The 22,888-nt window shown below is 59.4% G+C and overlaps 1 protein-coding gene across 2 annotated transcripts in view; it reads left to right on the top strand.

The window, feature by feature from the left end:
* Positions 1-22,888, top strand: part of CACNA1E (calcium voltage-gated channel subunit alpha1 E) — a 94,376-nt gene that overhangs the window by 754 nt on the left and 70,734 nt on the right. For both annotated transcript variants that reach the window (XM_088524851.1, XM_088524852.1), the window contains exons 2-4: positions 11,075-11,341; positions 18,116-18,221; positions 18,447-18,586. In XM_088524851.1, coding sequence (XP_088380977.1) covers positions 11,075-11,341; positions 18,116-18,221; positions 18,447-18,586 — 513 coding nt within the window. The remainder of the gene's footprint in view (positions 1-11,074; positions 11,342-18,115; positions 18,222-18,446; positions 18,587-22,888) is intronic.

Here is a 22,888-nt window from a genome sequence, read left to right as displayed (position 1 = left end):
CTGTGAGCACAGTCCCCTCCCTGCCCTCCAATGTCCCCTCTGTGCCCGCTGCCACCTGTGTGTGCTGGACAGGCGTTCATCGGTCTGAGCTGGAGGACCGCGTCTGCTCAGAATGGTGCAAAAGGGCCTCTGCCGATGAGGGGGAGCGCTAAATACCCAACAAGAGGGTCGCTAGGGGTGAGGCTGTCTCTGAGAGGAAAAAAAAAATGATAGGTTCTTCATCTTCAAGGACTGGCAGTGAAGGCTTGAGGCACAATTTAAGTCAGGGAACGCCTTAGATGGCAGCTGCCCGAGTTGGGAATTTGGGTGGTGTAGGAAAGAGGAGACAGAAGGGGATTTCTGACTAATGGTCTCTAGCTGATGCTGTTCATGTGCCTGGTGGACTATTGCAACAGCTGGTGCACATCAGCTCTGGTGGGCAGCAGTGGACCATAACCCCAGCAGCAGATGGTAGATGGTGCCCGTGGTGGCGGTGATTGCTGTTGAAGCTGCAACTGAGGGCATCGGCCATGGGATTATGGATAAGAAAGGATTTTGTCTCCAGCGCTGTGGAATGGAGACCAGGCTGGTCCTGTCCTGCCCTTGTGTGAGGAGCTGCCGCTGTGGGTCGGACAGAGCCGTGTTGTGGGTTGCTGATGTTGAGCTGGGTTGGCTCCAGCCCACGAGTGCCCTTCCTCCCAGGGGATGAGGGCCACCACAGAGCACCATTCAGCCCTCTTTGTGGGTGATCTGCTAGGAGGGAGTTTGTGTTGCTTGCAGCTGGGCTTTTGGGTGCGTTTGGGGTCTTTGCCACTGTTTTTACCATGACTTGAGCTTTTCTAATGAGGGAATTTGTGCTTAATCCTAGGAGATAGTCACCATCTCCTAAACCAGAGTGAGCTGGTGGTTTTAATGAACCTAGGAGAAAAGAGCCTAAGTGGGTGTCATTGCTAGAGTCCACTCATATCTTCCTGCAGTTAACTTCTTTCTATAGCTTTCCTTGGTGGTGCAAGAAATCCCAGCTCCAAGTCAGGGGTTATTCTTCCTTGCCCAGCGCTCGCCACACAAAGCTGCTGCTCCGTGCTGCAATCTTGCATTAAATTGCCAAGACTTTTCTTCGGCGTCCGCTCAGCGGAATCGCGGCTGCAGAACACGCCGTTTCGCTGCTGCCAGCCCAAGCTGCTCTCTGCTTTGGGCACTTCAGTGGGGATCATCCCTGTGCGGCGCTTGGAAGGTACCTGGGTGATGGAGCCGCTGTGCGTCCCGCTGTCAGCCGTGGTGTCTAATGACGGAGATCCAGGTCGATGCGCTGCTAATTTGGAGTGCTCAGGTTTGGTCTGAGGGCATGATGAAGCACCAGGGAGAGGCTTCGTCCACGCTAAGGCTTGTGCTGCTGCAGGCCAGCAGTGCTTTGCTTCAGGTCTTCTGCAGCCCTTCTGCGCTCCGAGCTTGTGTTTGAACCTGGGAGAGTGACTCACGCGCCCGGGCGCAGGGGAAATAAATTGACATATGGGCTCTGCAAGTGCTTAGTGTCTTGTTATCTCTGGCGACCCGCTAGGGATGCCAGATGAATAAATCATGGGCAGGCAGGAAGCGGAGGGCTGGCCTCGTTAATTGTCGGTTGGTGTAGTGAGTTCCTCTAACGGCTGCTCGCTAATTAGCTGCCTTGATGACTACAGCTCCATTTCATTGCAGGCATGTGAATCCGGAGCCCTTCCTGCTCACGCTGTGCAGGATATGCCCCTTTCACCGCTGTCGGCTTCTTCAACTAGCAGTGACTTGAACGCAAAATTTAATATTTCCGCCTTTAATGCGATGGGAATAGGCAGAAGCCTGCGCCCAGCCTCTGCCAGGCTCCTGGATGGGTGCCAGTGACTTGGGTGACAGTGTCCAGGCTGGCAGGGTCTGTGTCCTGCCATGTGGCTGGTGACCAGGGACCGTCATCCTGCCTGGCCACGTGGGAATGGGAGAGCACGGACCCCACTGCGCTCCTCTCCATGCTGGAATCTCTGCTGAGGACGGGCCAGGGCTTCGGGAGGAGGTCAGGGCCCAATGGCTGGAGGGTCTGTGAGGTGCCAGTACCACAGGTGTCCTGGGAAGCAGCATCCCTGCAGATAGGGGATGAACCTCTTTCCAACACGGTGCCCGGGCTGTCTTATCCTTACAGGCCATGTGGCTCTTCATGGTCTGTCCAAGAGGTCCCTCCATCCGCTGCTCCGTAGCCACGTTGCAGCAGCTGCCTGCATGGAGATGCTGGGGGTTTGCAGGATTCCTCGGAGCCAGGGGAACGCCGGGACCAGTGGAACTGGAGACACCGAGCATGCAACCAACCAGAAACACATCCCCAGGAGCGGTGCTTTAATACCAGGGCTGCAAACCGGCAGTGCTCACCCAGGAATTCGGGTGCTGAGCCAGGAGCCTCCCAGCTGCGGACCCTCTCTGGAGCTAGATGGATAACATGTGAAGGAGAAAAATCAAATTAATTTCCTCATCTATAATTTTATTTGTAATAATGCAATTTCCCTGTGATTTAATTTTTGAAAGGGCCCATCTTGCAGGCGGTGTGCGATGAATTGCCCTGGAGGGGTTGTCTGAGGGCTGGCTCTAAATCTCCTGGTGGGAGCTGCCAAGCCTGGAGCTCGGCTCCTAGCATGGGGCTGCGCTTTCCTGGGCGGCTCTGGTGCTGGTGGGTTTTTGGGAGTGGGAATCGACAAGTGGTTGCAATAAGAACATGCCAGATGCCCTTCTGGGATGCTCCAAAATGAGAGGAGGGAAGTTTCTTGGAATGAAACATGACTTGGAATGAAGCCTCGGATACCTGTGAAAGAGAGGGTATGATCAGCAAACTGGAAAGGCAATCGTCTGCCTTCCGCTTAGGGCTCACCAGGGCTTTCTCTGGATCTGGAGTCCGCAACAAAGCACGGCCAGCAGCTGGAGCCTGGAAAGTGGGTTTTCGTGGCTCGCTGTGGAGCAGGGCGCGCGGCCACCCGCAGCAGGACGGCTGCCTTGCTTGCCGTGTCCCCCGTCCCGGTTGGGACAGCTGGGCAGGATGTTCGGTGACCTCCTGCAGCTGGCATGATGCTGTCTGTCCCCTCAAAGCGAGCGGGGCCTTCGGGGAGGCTGCCAAATCCAAGCCTTGCACTCCCAGCATGGCTTTTTCATTTCTATCAAACTGAGGTGAACCAGCATGTTCGGGGCTGCCCTCACTCACAGAGGCAGCGCAATGCTTGGAGCTTTGGGTTAAGCATTTGCTGTGAGCAGTACCTGTCTGGCACGACTTGACGCTGCCACCAGTTTTTGACACTGCTGACGGCCGGGCTGTGAACATCCATCACCCTCACCAGGGCCTCAGGAGCGACACGGGAGCTGCTGGAGACCCGCCGGGGCTCCTGCTGGGGCCTCTGGTTGGGCTGCGTGCGGAGCGGGAGCCCCGGGAGCCGGTGCTGTGCGTGCTTTTCCTCGGCACAGCTGCGGGACCCGCACCCTGGTGGGAGCAGCGTGTTCCTGCACAGCCGTAGAGTCCCTGCTGCTGCTTCCCCGACAAGAAGGATGCTCAGACCCACCCTAGGAATGTCCCCGGCCTGGAAAAAGCCTCGGAGCTGCTGGTGGACAAGAGCCAAACCAGTGTTGTGTGGCTTCCAGCCACGTTGTGTATATTTGTTAGGTTCAGCATGTGTAACTGGGGCTCCAAAAGGCCTTTTGGAGCAATAGCTGCAGTGAGGAGCCAGGAAAGCTGGATTCCCAGGAGCAGAGGGCACTGGTGGGAGGCAGCTGGCCCTCGGTGGCAGAGGGCACCGTGCGGGGCTCGTGGCGAGGCGGTAGGTGCTGCCCCAGTGGGGTGTCCGCTGCGCGGCGGTGCGCGTGACGGCTCGCAGCCGCCGGGGAGCTGCGTTCTGCTCGCGGTGCAGCACAGCCCTGACGGACAGCGCTGCTGAACCGAGCCACTTAACAGAGCAGAGCGCTCTTGCGGTGTTGGGCCTGGGCTCTTGCTTCAGGCAGCAGAAGTTGTTGGAGCTGTATCTCTTGTCGTGCATGCACGGCGCACTCGCTGCCTCTGCGTTCCCGGGCCTGGTGACACCACCAGGGTGCTGCTGGATTCCCCAAAGCTGGAATGTCAGTGCGGGAGCAGCGTGCTGGGGAACGGCACCCGCCTTGGGCTGCCTGTGCCCGCAGTAGGTGCTGTGATGGTTAGTTAAAAGTAGGGAGGTTGTGTGATGCAGCCTGCACGGAGAGCCCAGCGGCACACTTGTCTGCTCCATGGAGAATCTGGACAGGAGAGCTTCAGATCCACCCCTGGAATACAGGGCAGCTGCAGGTGGAGGAGCCTGCTGGGGTGCGAGCCTTAGGGCTGTGCCCTGTCGCTGTCTCACACTGGTGGCACCGCTCAGGGAGGTGGCAGTGCTGGTGGATGCTGCCTCCCTGCTGCAAGAAGCAGCTCTGCTTCCTCAGCAGCCTCATCTCATCTGCAGCACCGGAGCCTGGGAGCTGCCAGGAGAGGTCCCCCCGCTGCTCCAGGAAGGGACATCTCTCTGAGAGGGGATATATGGGGTGTATCTGGGGGGATATGTACATGCTTTGCATCCAAGTCCCGTGCAAGCCAGAGTGAAGTGCTTCATGTCTCCGAGGCAACTGCAGGGCTGGCTCCTGTTTGGGCTGGCTCTTCCCGCTCGTGTTTGGCGCAGCAGGAGCAGCAGAGCAGGTGGTGGAAGGCGCCGGGGATGTGCAAAACCTCTTGCTAACGTTGAGGGTAATGAAATAGAGCGCTCGTGATGGTGTCATGGCTTGGGCAGGAGCGGAGTGGTGTATTCCCGAGGTGCCTATCCCGGACCTGCGTGCCCCTGCTCCCCTTCCCCATGCTCCCTTCAGCCAAGATGAAGGAGTTGGGGCAGAGCGAGGGGGCTCTGCCTGCTGAGCTGCCTCACCCTTCGTTGCAGGTGTCCCTGGAACAGCATGGCAATAGCAGCGTTCCCCCCGGATTGCTCCAGACTGGATTTCTGTCTCCTGCTCCGGGAGCAGCAGCGGGTCCTTCCCACCTTGCTGAGGCCCTGCTGTCAGGTGGCTGCACCAGCCCCCTGCTCAAGCAAACAGCACCAAAACCTACTTACACTTAAAATTATAAGATTACAGGATAATGCAAGGCGGAAAGGACCGCAGGAGGTCATCTAGTCCAGACTTATTCTTCAGTAGGTACAGCACTTTTCAGTTTAAAATGATGTCTTGCTGAACGCTCCTAAAATTGCATGCATTTAATTTTCTTAATTTCAAATTCACTTTTTCCCAGGTTTTACAAATGTATTTGAAAACTTAATGGAAAAAAACAACTGTGTGGATTAGTGCACAATCCATCCTGAGAAGCTTCTTCCTTGCAGGCTTGTTTTTTAATCATTGAGATTCTACTTAACTGTAAAACTGAACACAATGGATGGTGAAACTTCTAGCATGTGTGGAAAATGACCTTAATTCAACTTCTGAAAGACTGTGACTTTCTTCTGCATTTTTCGGTCCTTTTGGTTGGAGAGGAATTTACTGCATTTGTGCATGGCAAACATTGATGCCTGTGACCACTTGCTCTGCTGGGGAGCTGGGAAAATCAGTCTGAAAAGCAAGAAAGGCCCCTGAAGTTTTATCAAAGCAGCCTTCAAACATGGCTTTGTTTCCAAAAGCAACCTTTGAAACATTGAGAGGCCTTTTTTGGGCAAGGAGAGAGAAAATGAGAATGTAGGGAAGATGAGGCCAGGCTCTTCTCGGTGGTGGCCAGTGACAGGACAAGGAGTAATGGGTACAAGTTGAAGCACAGGCAGTTCCATCTCCATGTGAGGAAGAACTTCTTTCCTGTGAGGGTGCCAGAGCCCTGGCACAGGCTGCCCAGAGAGGCTGTGAAGTCTCCTTCTCTGGAGATCTTCAAACCCACCTGGATGCCACCCTGTGCTCTGGGTGTCCCTGCTGGAGCAGGGGTCTGGACTGGATGATCTGTAGAGGTCCCTTCCAACCTCAACCATCCTGTGACACTTGGGAGAGCTGGTTCCAGGGTTCATTTTCCACAGCCGGAGGGCTTGCTGGCCAGGAAGCTGCTTTGCCCATTGCTGGGAGCTGCTGTGTGAGGTCCCGTGGTAGCAAAACACACGTGAGCTTTAGGAGCACAAAACACAGGTCCTGGAGCCCCACCGAGGTGACCCTGGTTCCCTGCAGTCTCGAGACGGTGCAGCGCTGGCTGAGGGCATGCAGCTGCCTGCTGCGCTGCTGGCGTGGAAAAGCGGAGTGACTTTTCCGTGAACATTTCCATGGAGGAGCCGCATGCGCAGGGCCGGCTCAGCCGCCTTCGTGCGGGTGTGTGTGAAGGTTCTCTAGCTGCTGGAGCTGAGGGGGTGCCTGCGACACCTCCCGTCGCTGCGCAGCTTCCGAGAGGTGCTGCTGCTCCTTGGCCCCTTCCCTGTGGCGCTTCGGAGCGCGCGAGCGGCATCTCCTTCCTGGCGGGAAGCCAGGCGCGGCGCCATGGCAGCTCGCGGAGCATCGGCTGCTCCATGGCAGTTCAGACGAGCAGGAGGGTTTCAGCAGCTCCAGCTCTCCTGGCTCTTGTCCTGACAATGTAGCTCTTGCCGTTGGTGCTAGCAGGCAGCATGGGTGCCTCTGAGCACTCCTTGGCATGTGGATGGTGATGGAGAAAGTGCAGGATTTTCCTTGACTTCCATAGCGCAGGGGTGGAAATAATGAGCTTTTGATCCCTGTCCAGTCCTTTGGGTCCTGGAATAAGGTTTTGCCTGTTGAGCATCTCGGGCTGCTTCCTCACCCCCGCTTATATGTGGTGCTCGGTAGCCCTGCGCACCCAGGCCAGCTGCCTCTGTGGCTCCAAGCATCTCTCCCCGTCGCAAGTAACGTTGTGCTTGGCCTCCTCTCTAGGTGTCCCAGTGCTCTCATTCCAGCACGGCAGGTGCTTTGGAGGTACCCACCTCCCCGTCTTTCCCTTGTGGACCCTCCCTAGCCAGCCTGTGTTTCTGGACTCGTGCGGGATGGGACTCTCCTGGCACAGAGCTTTCCGGGGGCGGTGGGATCGCAGCGGGATGCGGCTGCCAGCGCTGATGAGCGCCCGCCTCGCAAGGCTAAATAAAGCAGCGGGGCCCTCCAGGCACTTCATTAGCAGCTCCTTGTTCTGGGTCTCCTCCTGGTGCTGCGAAGCCCCAGGCACGGAGCAGCAGCCCGGGGATGGTTTGCTTGGGAAGGGCTGGGAACGGGAGCTCCCTTCCTCATGTGGGGGTTTGTCTTGGGCTTCCAGGGGAGCCCAAAGGACTTAAAGGCCTGCAGGGAGGTTGGTGAGCACAGCCTGGCGCTGGAAATAGAGATTGTTGGTAGCAGAGTGACACTGAGCACCCAAAGCGGCTCTGTGAGTGTACCTCAAGCACGGCCCAGCCTGTCCCTGTGGACACTCGGGCCTGGGGGCTTTTTGGCTGCCCTATAAGCTGTTTTCTAGTTCTCCCAGTTTGTAATATTTGGTTGTGGAATTGCGCTTTGATGGCAAGTGCTGCATCTACCTGTTTTATCCAGTGCTCTGGGGAATGAGATGCTCCAGCCAGGCAGCAAGGTGGGATTGGGAATTCCTGCTTCAGGCTTTTGTGTTGCCCTTGGGCTGCTGTTGGCCTCTTCAAGAGGTTTGGAAGGAATTTAAAAATACATACATACATACATACATACATATATATATATATATATATATATAATCTCCCTTGCAAGGCAGTGCCCTGTCCTGAAGAGCATGCAGGGGTGAGCATGGTTATTTTTAGGTTATTTTTATTGCCTGATCCCTCATGCTGCCTCCTTTGGGGGTGCTGGGGGCTGTCCTGGGTTGTCATGTGGGACCAGGGATACTGACCTATCCCTGTCACGGTTGTGTTGTCCTGCAGGATATCGTGGCCGGCAGCTGAGAACGGGCAAATATTGAAGGAAACGATGCTTGCAGAGTAAAATCTTTTGGATATGACAAGGAGAGCCCCTAGGGCTTGGAGGGAGAGCGGAGTGGCTGGATGTCTTTGGAAGAAAGAGACTTTTGCAGGGTTTTTTTATCCCATTGATTTTAAAGATGCTGAGAGCAGGGATTTGGCTCCTAGGTCTGCTCGCAAGCAGCAGCATTCATGGCTACTGGTGCATTTTATGCTGTTTTGCAGCAAATTGCATTTTAAAGAGGTTTAAAGCTCTTCTCCTGCCACTGCTGGGACACCTCGCAAGGCCGAAGCACCTACAGCAGCTGCAGTGGGGCGCTGAAGTTCGGATGCGTGGCTTGGCGCTCGGAAACGGGCTTTCTCTAGCCTCGGTTCTGTGCACGTACGTGGTGCTGCTGGCCCCAGGAGGCCACCTCCTCGGGATGGCCATGGAGAGCGGGGTCAGGAGGCATGTGGGGCCCCATGTCCATGGGCTGCAGCGCAGTCGGCCCGCTCGGCTTCCCACTTCCAAGTGGGGACACCTTTTTTTTTTTTTTCCTTTTTTTTTTTTTTCTCCCCTAATTCTGTAATTAATAAATCTGTTCCTGGAAAAAAATGTATTCCTGCATAGTTATAAACATGCATCTGAGTCAGAGTTACCCAGTCCCCCCTTCTGAAATTTGGCCAGAGCACTGTAGATGATTCTCGTTTGATCCTATTTTTTTTTTCAGTATAGCTAAAGCCTTATTTAAGAGAGAAAAAAGGCTGGATGCCAAAAGCCACTTTCTAATGAGTGCAGCACCTCAGAGCCACTGGGAATGTCAGTGGTCACCGCAGCAGAGTCTGCTCCTGTGTCTGGGCTCTGTGACGGCGATGAGGGGTCATGTTGTCACCTTTGCCTTAAACCTGCCAAGCCAAGAGGAGGTGTTTGGGGGTAGTGGCAGGACTGAGGCAGCTCTTGTGCTTTGGTCTCTGCTGGAGTTGTGCCCAGCAAGGCGCAGGAGAGCTGCGGGGCTGCGGGTCCCTGTGCTCCGTGTGACCGAGTGCACCGGGTGGCTCTGGGTGACTTGGATGAGCGCTGAGGGACCCACTTGCATGGCAAGGGCAGGGGGTGGTTTCAGTGACCCCGTTTCCCCCCGGGGAAGCACACGTGTGTGCACGCAGCCTGCAGCAGCAGCGCTGCGGGCCCAGGCCGGCTGCCAGGAGCGGGCGCGCGGCACCGCGCCGCTGGCGGCCCCGGGCGCCGGGGAACCGCTAGATGGCAATCCTGGCACGGCGAGGAGCGCGGCCCGGCCTGCGCAGCGGCGGCGGGGGCCACCGCCTGCCCCCCGCGAGGCTGCGGGAGGGCCCAAGGGCGCCGCCGTGTGCGGGGGGTTGATGCGTCTTGGTGGATCTCGGCTCCCTGGCCCCGCTGTCTCTGCGGTGCCAGGAGGGATGCGGCGATGCTCGAGGCACCCACGGCTGCAGCCACAGGTGCTAACCTGATGCCAGGCCAGCGGTTGCCCCTTTCTAGTGTCACCAGCGGCGCAGGGCTGGTGCGGGGGGTAATTGGCATGGAGGAGAGCAAGGATAGGAGCTGCGTCCCACACCACGCCACCCCGCACGCGGGGATGGATGAAACCCCCCTCCACCCGCGCTCCCTTCTGGCCCAAGGCAGCAGCCGCCCTGTGCTCGTGGCTTCGAGCTGGCTCCGAGCTTCTTTGCCGCGTTGAATCACGCAAGAATCAGTCTCCCTGACTCATGGCTCCCAGGGCCCCAGGGTGAGGGTCAGGCCACGTGTGGCGACAACCATCCTGGGAAGGGAGCCTGCAGCTCCTGGCGTAGCTGGCGCTTCTTTGCTTCCAGTCTCCTGTCACAGAGCTGCTTCCTCACAAACGTCCCCTCCGTTAGTGCCAGCAGAGCGGGGCAGAGGCTCGTGGCCGGAGCAGCCTGCGCTGTGCTTGCAGCAGCGAATGCGAACCAGAGAGCTGCCCCCGGGGAGCGGGGCATAGCCCGCTGCCCCAAAGCAGAGCTCTCCAGGTAAGACGGGCCTCCTGGCTCGGAGGAGGGAGCAGGAAAGCTGCGTTTTCCTTGCCTGGCTTTGTCACCCTGTGCAGGGAGGCCGAAGCCCAAGCAACGATGCCAGCGCATGCGTGGTGCTGGGTTGGGGTGAACTCGCCTTGGAAGCGATGCCAAGGCTAAGGATTGACACCTGCCACCTTCTAGGCCTGACAAAGGGAGGCTTAACATGTGGGAAAGACGGGGATGCGGCACTGGTGGGAAAAGGGAGACCCTGCAAATCACAAGTGATTCCCTTAGGGCAGCATCCTGCCTGAGATGAGGCGATGGGGCTGGAACTAGCTGGTGCCTGTTTGGTGGTGCCGGGGTGCCGTTGCTGCGGGGTGTTGTTGAACCCCATTTGCTGTGAAGGGTTTCGAAGGAGCTGGGAGACCCTGCAGCTGTGGAGCTCAGGTGCCTGGCTGGGTTCGGAGGGAACCTCCCCGCATCCCTCCTGCAGGAGCCGCGGGGTCACCTGCTGCAAGGAGCCCTCTCCTCGCCCCGCAGGGCTGAGGGCTCCCCGCGGGGTGCGGGAAGCCGAGGCGCCCCTTAACGCGCAGGCCGGGGCAGGGCGCGGGGCGGCCGCCGCCTCCGCCTCTCACCGGGGCGCCGCGGCGCCGCCAGAGCCCCGGGGCGGGGGGCTCCCCGCAGCCGCTCCAGTCGCCCGTGGCCCGGAGCCGCCGCTCGCGTTCGGCTCCTGCGGGAATGGAGGCGGCGGGAGCCGGTTGGCCGCGCGGGCCCGGCTAGGCGGGACGGCCCCGCGACCTGCGCCCCGCGCCCCGGCGGGCGCTGTCCCCGGCGGCCCCGTCCCCTGGCGAGGGGCGGCTGGAGGCGCGGGGCTGCCGCGCGCTCCCCGCCGCGCTCGGGGGGGTTAAAGGAGGCAGGTTCGGGCAGAGCGCCGGGGAGGCTGGGGCTGGGGCTGGCTTTAACCCCTTGCTGCGCGGCAGAAGGCGCTGGGGGAGCGAGGCGGCGCGGCCTCCGCTCGCTGCCGGTGCCGCCGCGCCGGAGCCGCCTCTCCCGCGCGCCCCGCCTGCCTCTCCCGGAGGGATGGAGCAGCGGCGGAGCTGAGCAGCGCCGGGAGCGGAGGAGGGGGCTGCGCCCCGAGCCCCCCTGCTGCTGCTTGGGCTCACCTGTGTGTTTTCTTCCAGGATGGCTCGCTTCGGGGAGGCCGTGGCCGGCAGGCTGGGCTCCGCAGACGGAGGCTCCGAGCAGAACCGGGGTCGGCCAGGAGCTCCCGCGCCCGCGGGAGGCACCCCAGGAGCCTTCAAGCAAACCAAAGCGCAGCGAGCCCGGACTATGGCTCTGTACAACCCCATCCCCGTCCGGCAGAACTGCTTCACTGTCAACAGATCGCTGTTCCTCTTTGGGGAAGAGAACATAGTCAGGAAATACGCCAAGAAGCTCATCGACTGGCCATATCCTTTGCGTGCCCCTTGCTGGCTCCCCTCGCTCCCGGATTTGCCTCGGTGCCTTTCCTGGACACACGCGTGCGGCTCCAGCCGGCAGGTAAGCGCTGCCTTCTGCTCCGCTTCCAGTGCGCGAGGGGGATGCCCGGGCGTCCTGTCCCCTCCGGGGCTGCTCTGCTCCTTCCCTGCTCCCTCGGGGCTCCTTCTCCTCCTTCCTTCCCTGCTCGGTGCGTGGCGGGGAGCTGAGCCCGCCCGGGGCTCCCGGGCTTCTCCTGGGGCTTGGATTTGGAAGCCATGCCGGTGGCTGGGGAAGGAGGGAGGCGGGCAGCCTGCCTCGGTCCTGCGCCTTCCCCGTGTCCATGCAGCCTTTCTGCCTGTCCCGCTGGAGTTTCCCCTGCCATCCTCCCCCGACCGTAGAGCCCCCATCCTGGTGGCCAGGGAGCCCCTGGGAGCCTGTGGCTGCCTGCGCTCGGCCGTGGCACCTTTCCTGCCCTGTGGCAGAGGGGGCAATGTTGAAAATCTGGCTTTCCCCTCGATATATAACTCAAGGGACTGTGTTTTATCCCACAGAGTTGCAAGGGGGGAACCCCACCTAGGGCCAGGAGAGACCGAGGCCCCCCCCCACCTACCCCTCCCTTCTCCTCAACCCTCTTCTTTTCCCGGCCCTGCAGGCGCCCCGGGCAGCAGAGCCCTCCTGGGCTTGTACCCTGCAAAGGCACCAGCCTGAAAACAGGAGCGTGGCCGTGCGCTGCTTCCAGGGCCCTTTCCAAGCCCTGTTCTGCAGTGGTGATTACATGCGGCGCTCGCGCTTGCTTTCCCTCCCTGCAACTTGTTGGTTCACTTGTTGGCTCCTGCACTGGGTGCAGGGGAGCTTGTCCTCACGCAAAGCGGGAATGCTCTGGCCTGCTGCGATGGGCTCCTTGGAGAAACCCTCCAGCAACGTGCGGGACCACGGGATGGCTCATCCGGGGTGTAAAACACCCTTGGGAAAGTCACTCTGACAGTGCTGGGGCCACCCTGTAGCGCATTGGGGTCCAGTCTCTGCTAAGCAGGGGCCAGCCTTGCCTCGGGGACCGCAGGGGTCCCCCAGGGAGTTGCCCATGTAGCTGAAGGGAGAAGGACCTGTTTGGGGGGGCTGATTGCCCCATTCCTCGTGGCGTGCTCCAGTCTTCCCCTTGTGCCGCCCTCCTTGGCGCGCGGCGACGTGGGCAGCGCGGCTCGGAGCACTGCAGGGCATTCGCGGGACCAGCGTGTCTCGTTTTCCAGAATATGCCAAATTATTCATGTGCTTTTTCAGTGTGGTGTGGGTGGGCCCTTGCTGTTCAGCTTTTATTTAAGACAATAACGGGTTGGGGTGTTGCTGGTGGCCCAGCTTTGCTGGTGTGGGCTGGGGTCCCGTGCTGGTGTCATGCTGCATGATATATCATCTAAAACAGCCTCTGTCTCCTAGAGACTAGCGCCTCGCTGCCACGCTGCAAAAACCAGAATCCCCCAGCGTTGTTCGTTCCTGGAATTTGCAATGCATGAGAGAAAATCGGCTCGTTCTTTCCTAAAGAGGTGGCGTATTCCTGCGCAAACGTGATACCCGGGTGCGCTCCGGGAACGGGAGCAGGGCTCTTTGTCCGCTCCCACGCGGGGGGGCCGCCTCTTTCCAAGAAACTCGCGTGCCCCGGAGCTTTTGTGCAGCTCTTCTGCACAGCAGCCTTTCACCTTGAGCTCTCAAGGTCCTGCCTATGGACAGGGCTTTTTGGCGGTGAGTCTGCACCGGCTGGGTCAAGTGTTGGAAAAAGGAACCCAAAGGTCTTTAGAAGCCAATGGTTTCTGCTGGGGAAAGGCCGAGGAATCTGTGCTGTATGAAGCTGGGCAAATCTTTTGGTGGAGGAGACCTCGATGCAACGTCGTCAAGGTGTCTGAAGCACCAGGCCCGTTGCTCTGTTGCTGCAAAGACTGATGGGCTGTAAGCGGTGTAACTTTGGGCATCACTAGCCTCATGGCAAGCCCTCTGAAGGAGGGAGCGCTCTCACTGCAGGCCGTCGTTGCTAGAGTTGGCCAAGCAAGTTGTTCTCTTCCTTGTAATTGTAGCCTGGCACGAGCTGGGAGCCCCTCTTGGAAGGGCCAGGGAATTCTGCAAGTACCTCAGCTGCCTGGAGCAGAGCCCGCGGCGCGAAGCCTCGCAGCCTTTCTGGGTTTGTGGAGGTGAGTTTTGGATCTCGGCCTCAGGCAACAGGAGGCAGCGGCCTTGGAAGGGAGGCCTGCGGATGCTGGTGCTGCTGCTTGGAGCGGGCACGACACCAACGGGAGCTAACGGAGCGGGGCTGGAGCTAGGGACGAGTGGAGGATCTTCTTCATCCAGCTCCAGTTGACTAGGTAATAGGGCTAAAAATAACTGGTGATTCAGGCCTGTGTATCTGCCGGGTAAATGTGTAATTATAACGAGCAGCCTCTGCAGTTTGGCTTCCCAGTGTAAATAGGGATGATGCATGTAGGGGAAGGAGAAATACGAGAAGATGGGATTTGGATTCATCTTCCCGTAGAGATCTGGTCTTTGCAGAAGACTCTTGCTCCTTCTTACTTGCTCGCTCTTCTCTCTGCTGCGCAAAGTCTTATTCCTGCCTGATCGCAGGGATCAGCAGCTGATGGCCAGGTGTCCAGCCCTGATTTCATTTGTTTGGCTGCCTGGAAAGCTCCAATTCGGTTAGTGCATGAGATGGACTGCAGCTCATCTAGATCTGTTTAGTTCCTCATCTGCTTAATCATATTTGACCTGGATAAGATCCCTCTCCTGCCCCAGGAGGGCCGGGTGGCCTCATGTGGTCCTGGCCCTGTCCCCAAGGACAGCCTTCTGCCGCAGGCGCCCACAGTTCACCCGTAGCGGTGCCCTCCTTTGGAAGGGAGAGGGGATGCGTCCCGCACAGAGCGTCCCGCGGAGCTGCGGTGGCTCAGCCTCGCGCCCGCCCTCTGCCTTCGCGCTTCGGCCCTTGCTGGGTTTCGCTCACTCTCAGCTGGGCCGCGTGGGGACGTCATGCGGCCCGGAGGGGCCAGGAGGTGGCCACGGTGCAGGCCGCGACCGCCCCGCAGTTCTCTCCAGGGCCGGGGCCGCAACGTCTGCGTCGCCACGATAGCTTTTCCCTGTGCTCGAGCTGCTCTTTCCGTGGTGACCTCTCAGCACCCACAGTTTCTCTTAGGTGGGTACCTGGTTGTGGCTGCGTCACGGCAGCGCCCGCCCCGGCCCCCGGGGAAGGGTGACTCATCCCTGCCGTGTCCCAGGAGCCACTTGTGCTCCTGCACCGCATCCATGCCGCGTGCCGCCTCTCAGGCTACCCCCGTGGCGAGTCACCCGCCGCGCATCTCGGATGCCACCGTGGCAGCACCGCCGGGGACGGTGGCAGTGACGTGGGGGACGGCCCCTCCATCGCTCTGCGCGCGGGGCGGCCTCTCCGTCCCCTTCGCCTCTGCCGAGGTTTCTGCAGGTCTCGCTTGCCAACGGGAAGAGCGGCCCCATGTCACCCTGCCCTCGGGCATCCACCCGAGCGGGTCTCGCCTTGCCCTTTTCCTCCCTGGAGGCTGCTTTCCGTGCCCTTCATTCATCAGGTTTTAAAATGTTTTTTCGTTTTCCCGGGGAGGGGCGAGTAGGTGTAATGGCAGGTCCATCTTTTTGACAGGCGGAGCGGGAGAGGCTGCCTGTCAGATGGTGACTTTGAACAGAGGCAGCTGTTGCTATGGTGACACCAAGTTGCATCCCGTCGCTGCGGCAACCAAAGTTAAAAAACTGATGTTAAGGCAGGAAAATCACATGATGCAGTTCTTTTTTTTTTTTTTTTTTTAAAAAAAAAAGGGATGTGAGGAGAGAGGTTTGACTTGCAGCTCTTAGCGCAGGGTTGGGTGTGGGGCAGGAGGACCCATGGGGCCGCGGCCCGGCGGCTGCCCTGGGAGGTGCTGGGGGCCACTGTCTCAGGCCGCACTCGTGCCCGGGCTGGAGGGGCACGGGAAGGGCTGCGCTCCGCAGGCGGCTTTGAGGCCTCCAAGATGGAGGCAGCAGCTCACAGAGTTGTTATGGTTGGAAAAGACCTTTGAGATCGATTCCAGCTGTAAACCCACCCCCTCCATACCTGCTCAACCATGTCCCCGAGTGCCTCATCTGCACGTTTCTTGAGCACTGCCAGAGACAGTGACTCTAGCATTCCCTGGGCAGCCTGTTCCAGTGCTTGACTACTCTTTCCATTTAGAATTTCTTCCTAATATCCAACCTGAACCTCCCTTGGCGCAACTTGAGGCCGTTTCCTCTTGCTCTACCTGTAGTTATTTTGGAGAAGAGATCGACCCCCGCCTCACTACAACCTCCTTTCAGGTAGTCGTAGAGAGCAGTGAGGTCTCCGCAGAGCCTGCTCTTCTCCACACTGAATAACCCCAGCTCCCTCAGCCACTCCTCATCAGATCTGTGCTCCAGCCCCTTCACCAGTTTCCCTGCCTTTCTCTGGACAACGAAATGTAGGAGCTGGGCTTCCCTCCTGGTCACATCCGGGGAGCAGGGAGCGTCCCTTAGCGCAACAGCTCCTGGAGGAAAAGTGGGAATCCAAGGCAAATGAAGACACAAGGAGCTGTTGAGGTTTGAGCCTTCAACCTGCCCGGGGCTGCTTGGAGGGCTGGGGGCGACGCGGGCGCAGGAACCTTCCCCTCCTCGAGCGCTCTGCGAAGGAAACAAGGATCCTGCAGGTGCCTGGGATTAGCTGAGTTGCTAAGGAAACAAGTCAACTGTTCAGGGGAGAGAGCATTGGATAAAGGAGATAAATCAATAAGAAAACCTATTTTTATCGGCTCCCTAATGATCCTACACGAGAAGCTAGACGAAGGAGGAGGAGAAGGCTGGAGAGAGACGGGCTTTCATTACCGACCTCGGAGGGAGGCAAGTGCCACTCTGCGTTTTGGGTGGCTGGAGGTCTGTGTAATTAGACACCGAGCAGGAGAGGAGACGAAGTAACAGGGCATCTTCTGGCGGCCTCGAGGGAGGGCGAGTGTGCACCTTCCCCGCAGATAAGATTTCCCTCTGCATTTAGCTGTTTTCACCCAGCTTTACACCCGGACTGTCAAAATCGGGCCCTGGAACAGACTGGAGCCAGTTGCTGCTGGCTTGGAGCTCTCACATCACTTCAGGCACAGTGATCCTGGCTCAGGTCCTTGGAAAACTGGGCCAGCGGCCCATGGACGGTCACTTTGGACCCAGGTGACATTATGGGTCAGCTGTTTGAGCCAGGAGGCTGAGGATGAGTCAGTTTTGAGACCCCCAGCCCGCTCACAGGCAGGACTGTCCCCTTAACACCATGGGCTCCGCGTGCGGGAAGTTTGGATTTTCCCACTGGGATGTTGCTGCGCTTTGGAGGCTTCCGGAGGGAAGGAGGAGGATGGAGTAAACGCTGGGGAGCGGGGAGGGCTCAGCGGGACTTAGGGAAGGGGCCGGCAGCCTCTCTGTGTCCCCGCTTCCCGTGCGGGTGCGTGGGCGAAGCCCTCGGGGAAGGTGTCTGAGCGTGGCATGGCTTCAGCCCGCCTCGCCGGGGGTGTCTGCTGCCGTCCCCGTGGTCCTGCCGCAGCGGGTGGCCGTGGCCATGCGCGCTTGCGGGCAGATCCGTGCCTGGCCTTGGGTTTTAGCCCCTGCGAATGAGCAGTGCCGAGCCATGAACGTGCAGCAGGGAGCTCCGCGAGGGCCCCGCGCACGGCGGAGCTCTGCCTTTCTATTTGGTTCTAATTTATCAACCATTAATTTCACTGAGTGGCCTTTTAAAGGCCTTGGCTCAGTTGCGCCTGGCTCTTCTCCCTACCGGGCTAAATAAATCCTCGCTCCGTAGGCTTTGCTTTGGCTTCACCTCCTGGCCTGCTCTCCGGAGACCTGCTGCTCCGCTCCTACCTTGCCCCGATGGGCTCAGGGCCACGAGTCTTGATGCCTCTTGCTTTGGTCAGCAGCTTGGGTGGTCGATGCCTGAAGGTGAAGTAGTAAGAGACAAAATCCTCCTTGTCCCGGGGCAGTGCCCCAGGCTTGAGCGTCCAACACCTGCAGCTTGAGCAGCGACCAGCTTGGCATGGGGAAAGCTTGGAGCAGGTGGAATTTCCTTACTGTTGAATCCATCTCTGGCGGGATCCCGTTGCTTCACTAAGGGAATGAAGCTTGGGAAGGCTCCGTTCCCTCTTGTGGCTGCAGCTCACGCCAGCGGTGACAGCGAAGTATTAGTGATGTTCTGTCAGGGAGGGAAGGTGCTGCCTGGTGCTGACTGGCCTGATCTCACAGAGGCAATGGGGTTTTCAGTGCAGAGACTTGCTAGAGCAAGGTGGGAATCAGAAAGATGAAGCCGTCTTCTGACTTGAAAGTGCTTCGTTTCCGCTGCTGGGCAGCAGGCCAGGCCACACAGGCTCTGTGTCCGCAGAGGCCTGAGGGAGCTGCCTTGGGGGCCTTTCCCTCTGTTCCTAGGCTGCTAATACCCGTTGTCCCTTGTCCCTTGTCCTGCTCCGCTCCGGAGGAGGAGCCGCAGGGCTCGGGACCCCCCCAAGGGTCGCACGGAGCCCTGCTGCTGCTGCTCGGCTTTCTTAGGCCCGGCCTGGTCAAAGCTCGAGCAGTGTGTGGGGATGAAGGCCCCGGGGCTTTGATGCTCTTGGTTCTCCCTCGTCCTTGCGGGGCTGGAGGGTCCGCTCGCCGCCCCCGCACGCAGGACGGTGACCAGGTGAAGCAAGGGGAAGAGGGCGGCTGGCGGATCGGGTTGTGCTCCAGCCTCAGCCATTCCTTAACTCCCCCTCCACTCCTTTCGAGTACATGATCCTGGCAACCATCATTGCCAACTGCATCGTGCTGGCGCTCGAGCAACACCTTCCCGAGGACGACAAGACCCCCATGTCACGGAGATTAGTAAGTACCCTTCTGTTTTCTCCTCTCTGCATGTGCCTGTGCCAGGGTCCCCGGGGGCGAGCGCAGGACGGGCCGAGGCGGGAGAGTCCTTCCGAACAGGCTGATTTCCGTCCATCCCATGTAGGCTGGTGAAGGCTCTGTCAGTTTTTGCCACAGCAAATGGCAGGTGTGGTTTTCCTGTCCCTCTTCCCCCTGCTCACCATGTTGCTGGCTCCCTTTCGGCAGGAGAAGACGGAGCCGTACTTCATCGGCATCTTTTGCTTCGAGGCTGGGATTAAGATTGTCGCCCTTGGGTTCGTTTTCCACAAGGGCTCGTACCTGCGCAACGGCTGGAACGTCATGGACTTCATCGTGGTCCTCAGCGGGTGAGTCTGGTGGCTCAGGGCGCTGGGAAGCTGGGCAGTTGGGCACAGGGCTCATCCCTGTGGGAAGAGGAGCTCTGGGAACTGGAGCAAGGCCCCATTTGGTGATTTTTGGTGGAGTTTCCACATTGCAGCGAGGGGAGGGAGGATGGTTGCCCTCGCTCGAGGGCTGCAGGTCAGTTTTGCTCGTAGTTGCAGCAGGGCAGGCGGCCTGTGCCGGGGCACCTCACTCCACCAGGCAAAGAGGGTTGGTCTGAAGACATCAGGTCCATCTCTCCTGAGCTGGTGGTCTGGTGCCCCATTGGAGATGGGGGTGACGAGTGAGAGGAGGCAGACAAGAGGGCACGGCCTGGGGAGTAAGTTGGTCTGAGAAAGGTGTTGGCCGAACAGGGAGCGGGGGGAAAGGTCTCCTGCTGCCCCGCTGCTGCTTTCCTAGCCGGGTGCCAGGGCTGGGTAATGAGGTCTTGGTGGAAACGTGTTCCCAGGTGCTGCTCGCTCAGCAGCCCCGCGGCTGACAGCGATATCTGAGGTGGCAGCATGCGAAGTTTCACAGGTGCTGGAGCCGTCTCCTGCCAGGGACGATGTGACCCAGATTTGAGCCCTGTCTAAGGTGTGATGAAGTGGCACAGTGGGTAGATTTGCTGGGTTTGTGCTTGAAGGAATTGGCTTCTAGGGGTGACCCACCGTGAGCTGTTGTGTGGAGCAGGGGGTGTCTGTAGTCACCAGGAGCCCTGCGGAGGGAACACCTGGATTCCAGCCTCTGGCTTTTGTCTGCTGATGGAAATGCCACGTTCAGGGCAGCCAATTCGAGATGTGCAAACAGATGGTGCTTGTCAGCCGTGGATCTCTGAGCGCCTCAGGAGTTTTGGCTAACAAAGGGCAGACTAGGAAACTGAGGCATGAGAGCAAGGTGAGCTCTGCTGGTGTCTCCCGAGCAGGAATCACAGCTTGCCCCACAGTCCTGTCCCCTGGTTTGGATCCTTCCCCTGCGTGGTGGCACCGTGGGGGAGATGGTGCCTGTCGGGTGCTGTGCAGAGGAAGGCTGATGCTGAGCCTGGTGCTGCTGAGGATGTGATGGCTGTTTCTTTTCAACGGTGGAGAGGTGTAGATTGGGCTTCTGCTTGGGAGAAGGTGGCTGGGAATGTCCCTTACTCCGACATGGCCTTCCTGGCCTCGCTGCGGAGTGGCACCCCCTCTGCCCCTGCGAGTGGGCAGCAGACAGCCCGGACACTGCTGGTGGAGGCCCTGCTGGCTCCTCTGCCAGCCCTTGCCAGGGCCGGGGAGTTAGCAGCAACGCAGCAAGTGTCCAGGTTATGGGGAAATGCTCCCTGCCAGCTCCCGGCACGGGCATCCCTTGGGGCCGGAGCCAGTGGGAAGCGCTGGGCTGGATGGGGACACTCCGCGCAGAGCCCTCCCGGCCGGAGCGGAGCCGCTGCTGAGTCAGCGCTCGGCAGTTCCTCCCCGGGAGCGCTTGGCCAGCTCCTCCCGGCGCGGCTCCGCTCCGGGCCCGCTGCCAGGGAAGCAATTGTCCGTGAAGGGCTGTTAGCACCGCAGAGCCGCGTGTGGGACCGCCCGGGCTCCCCCGGCCTCGGACGTGGCCCCGGCCACCCCATGGGGGTGGGCTCGGCTGCCGCCTCCTTCCTCACGCCCCGCTCCTGGCTTCAGCGGGACCGGAGCCTTTCCACGAGGCGCTGGGCTCGCCGCCGGCTCCCACGCGGCATTCCCGGGAGCGGGGCGGGCTGGTGCTGACAGTGCGAGGGGCTGCGCGGTCCGGGATAATCCTGGCGTTTGATGGAGGGAGGAGGCAGCCCGGGAGTTTCTGTGGATCCTGGATTGGTAACTTGGGGCTCAGCTGGAGCAGCTCTGGGTTCCTTGTGCTACTCAGCCCCATGCCCAACTCGGTTTTGCCATGGAGAAGCTTGGGAAAAAGCTCTCCATCCTAAAGGTTGCATCTCCCTACTGGGAAACCCGAGCACGTGTCTGAGCCTCTAAATGACGGGCAAATTTGTTCAGTGAGAGTCACCAGGTGCTGAATCGTGGACGAGATCCGCGCTTTGCAGGTCGCGCCACGCCGGTTGCGTGGTCGGGTGGCAGCAGCAGTGTGCACGGCCGGGGCTCGCCGCTCTGCTCGCAGGCGAGAACTTTGCTCTTGATTAATCTGTGTGTCTGGGCAGAAGCCTTTAAGCCTTGAGAATTGATGGTCTTTGGGATCTCATCAGGGCTTAGGTGGTTGCAAGACGCTGGGAGCTGCTCCGCGCTGGTGCAGGCAGTCGCTGTGCTCTCCAGGCGGGTGCAGAGCTGGCGTTTCCATGAGCAGCAGCGTTTTCTGGGCACACTCTCCTCAGCATAAATCCCTGTAAGGAGGGGGTGCCAGTGGGCGCCTGGGATCCTGTGTGGGAAGGGATGACACCGACTTTGATTTAATCGGTGTTTGCTTATGTCAATAAACCTGGATTTTTACCTTGGTGGAAATCAACACCCACCTCAAACCCCCTCACGTTAAAGCTCCTGCTTGGGTGTACTAGCAGTTACACAGGTAAACCAGCTCTGTTTACAGCCCGTGGTTTCCAAATTGTTGTCGCTGCCTGAGAAAACAGCCTAATTTCCCAAGCTAAAAATATTTTTCTTGGAAGATGTGAGTAAGATCCTTTGTTTTGAGGAAGAACGGCAATGGAGGAAAAGCTTCGCAGGGGTGAAGCTCCCTGCAGAGATGTCCAGGTGGGAGGATGCCGCGTGCCCTCGAATGCCTGCGTGCGATAGTGCTGTGCTGGCTCTTTGCTGGGAATTACAGCGACAATAAAGTAATGGGAGAGATGGGAGGAGGGTTGAAATGCTGCCGGGTGCCCGAGGACGGGGCTGTGTGTGCACGTCCACCAGGTCCCCGGAGCAGCCTCTACCCCCAGCGCTGACACCTGCGTTTTCCACCATGGAAGCCAGCAGCGTTTTCCAAGCGGCTGGGGACGGTTCCAAGCTGCAGAGTGCTGAGCTGGCCTGGCCCTGCCTCTTCCTTCCAGGGAAACGTGCAGCTCGGTGAGCACCCGAGCAAGGCGCAGTCACCGTCCATCCCGGCTGGGTGTTGCGGAGCCCATCTCTGACACCGTGTCTCCCATCTTCCCCTCGCCATTCCCAGCTCTTTCCTTCCAGAACCGCCAGCCAAGTGCTTGGTCTTTCACTGGGATGGATAAGTGATCCCCAGGCCGGGTGAATGATTCCTGTGGCCTGTGCCCGAGAGGGCGCCTCGTCCCAAGGGCGGCGCGGCGGGGACGGAGCCCAGAGAAGTGTTTGCTCGGCCGCCCCGGCGCCCGCGGGGCCCCACAGGGCTGCGGGCTGCTCCCTCCCGCCGCGCCTGCGGGCACCGCAATTCGCTTGTGTCACGGCCCCGAAACCTAGAAAACGCATGGAAAAATAATAAAAAAAGGAGGTGACGATGGCGAGAGCTTTGAGGTTGCTCCGAAGTGTGCCGAGGGCAGGACTCGGAGCTGCCCGGCGTCCCTGGCCTCCGGCAGCCTCCAGGGCAGGAACGTCCCGTGGGCAGGGGGTGTCCTCTGGGACCCCCGGCTGCCCCATCCCTCCTGTACCCGGAGGCTCTCAGAGCGCTGGGGCTGCCGGAACAGAAACGGCCGAGCCCGGCCACGCTCCTGGGGGGCTGCCCTGTGCCTCGGGCAAATACTGCCCGTCACGAAGATGTCTACGGGGAGCAGGAGCCGTTTGCTGGCCGAGAAGCGGGAAGGAAGGGGCGTGCTCATCAGGTAACTTACTGTGCGAGTTGTTTGACCGGCCTATTAATTACGAATTTGTCGCCCTCCTGAAGTCAGGTGGCAGTGCAGGCCTTGAGGGGCCTTTCCACTTAATTATAAGTATTAGCGTACTCACCGTGCCGCCGGCGCCCTCCCTGCCCCAGATCTGAGCTGAGCCGAGTCCGTCTCGGCCGATGCCCTCTGCTCCCTGAGCCGCCTCCCGCAGGGACGACTCGCTGCGATGTGCAAAAGCAAAGGGCTGAGGACGCCCTGGGACTGCCCAAATGGGACAGTTTATTTATTTAGTTTATTATGGGCACATCACTCCCTGAGTCCCGCAAGGAAAGAGCAATCCATAGGTGCAGACCCTGAGCAGAAGGGCAGCCCTTGCCTGGCATCCATCCCTGAAAGCAGGCACTGAGGGGAGCTCAGCAGTCACTCAAGATGCTGTAAATAAATAAAATAAAATAACCGTCCTGGTTGCAAACACAGAGCACCAGTCCTTTTCCAAAGCGCAGTTTTGTCTGCCTGCGATTGCCCACTGTTCAACTGCGCCTTGCGGGATTGG

Source organism: Tinamus guttatus, unplaced genomic scaffold (assembly GCF_059628265.1).
Source record: "Tinamus guttatus ecotype Peru unplaced genomic scaffold, ASM5962826v1 Tinamus_guttatus_pri_ptg000215l, whole genome shotgun sequence".
Lineage (NCBI taxonomy): Eukaryota > Metazoa > Chordata > Aves > Tinamiformes > Tinamidae > Tinamus > Tinamus guttatus.
Note: the sequence above shows the minus strand (reverse complement) of the source record. Positions and strands in the feature narration are given on the sequence as shown.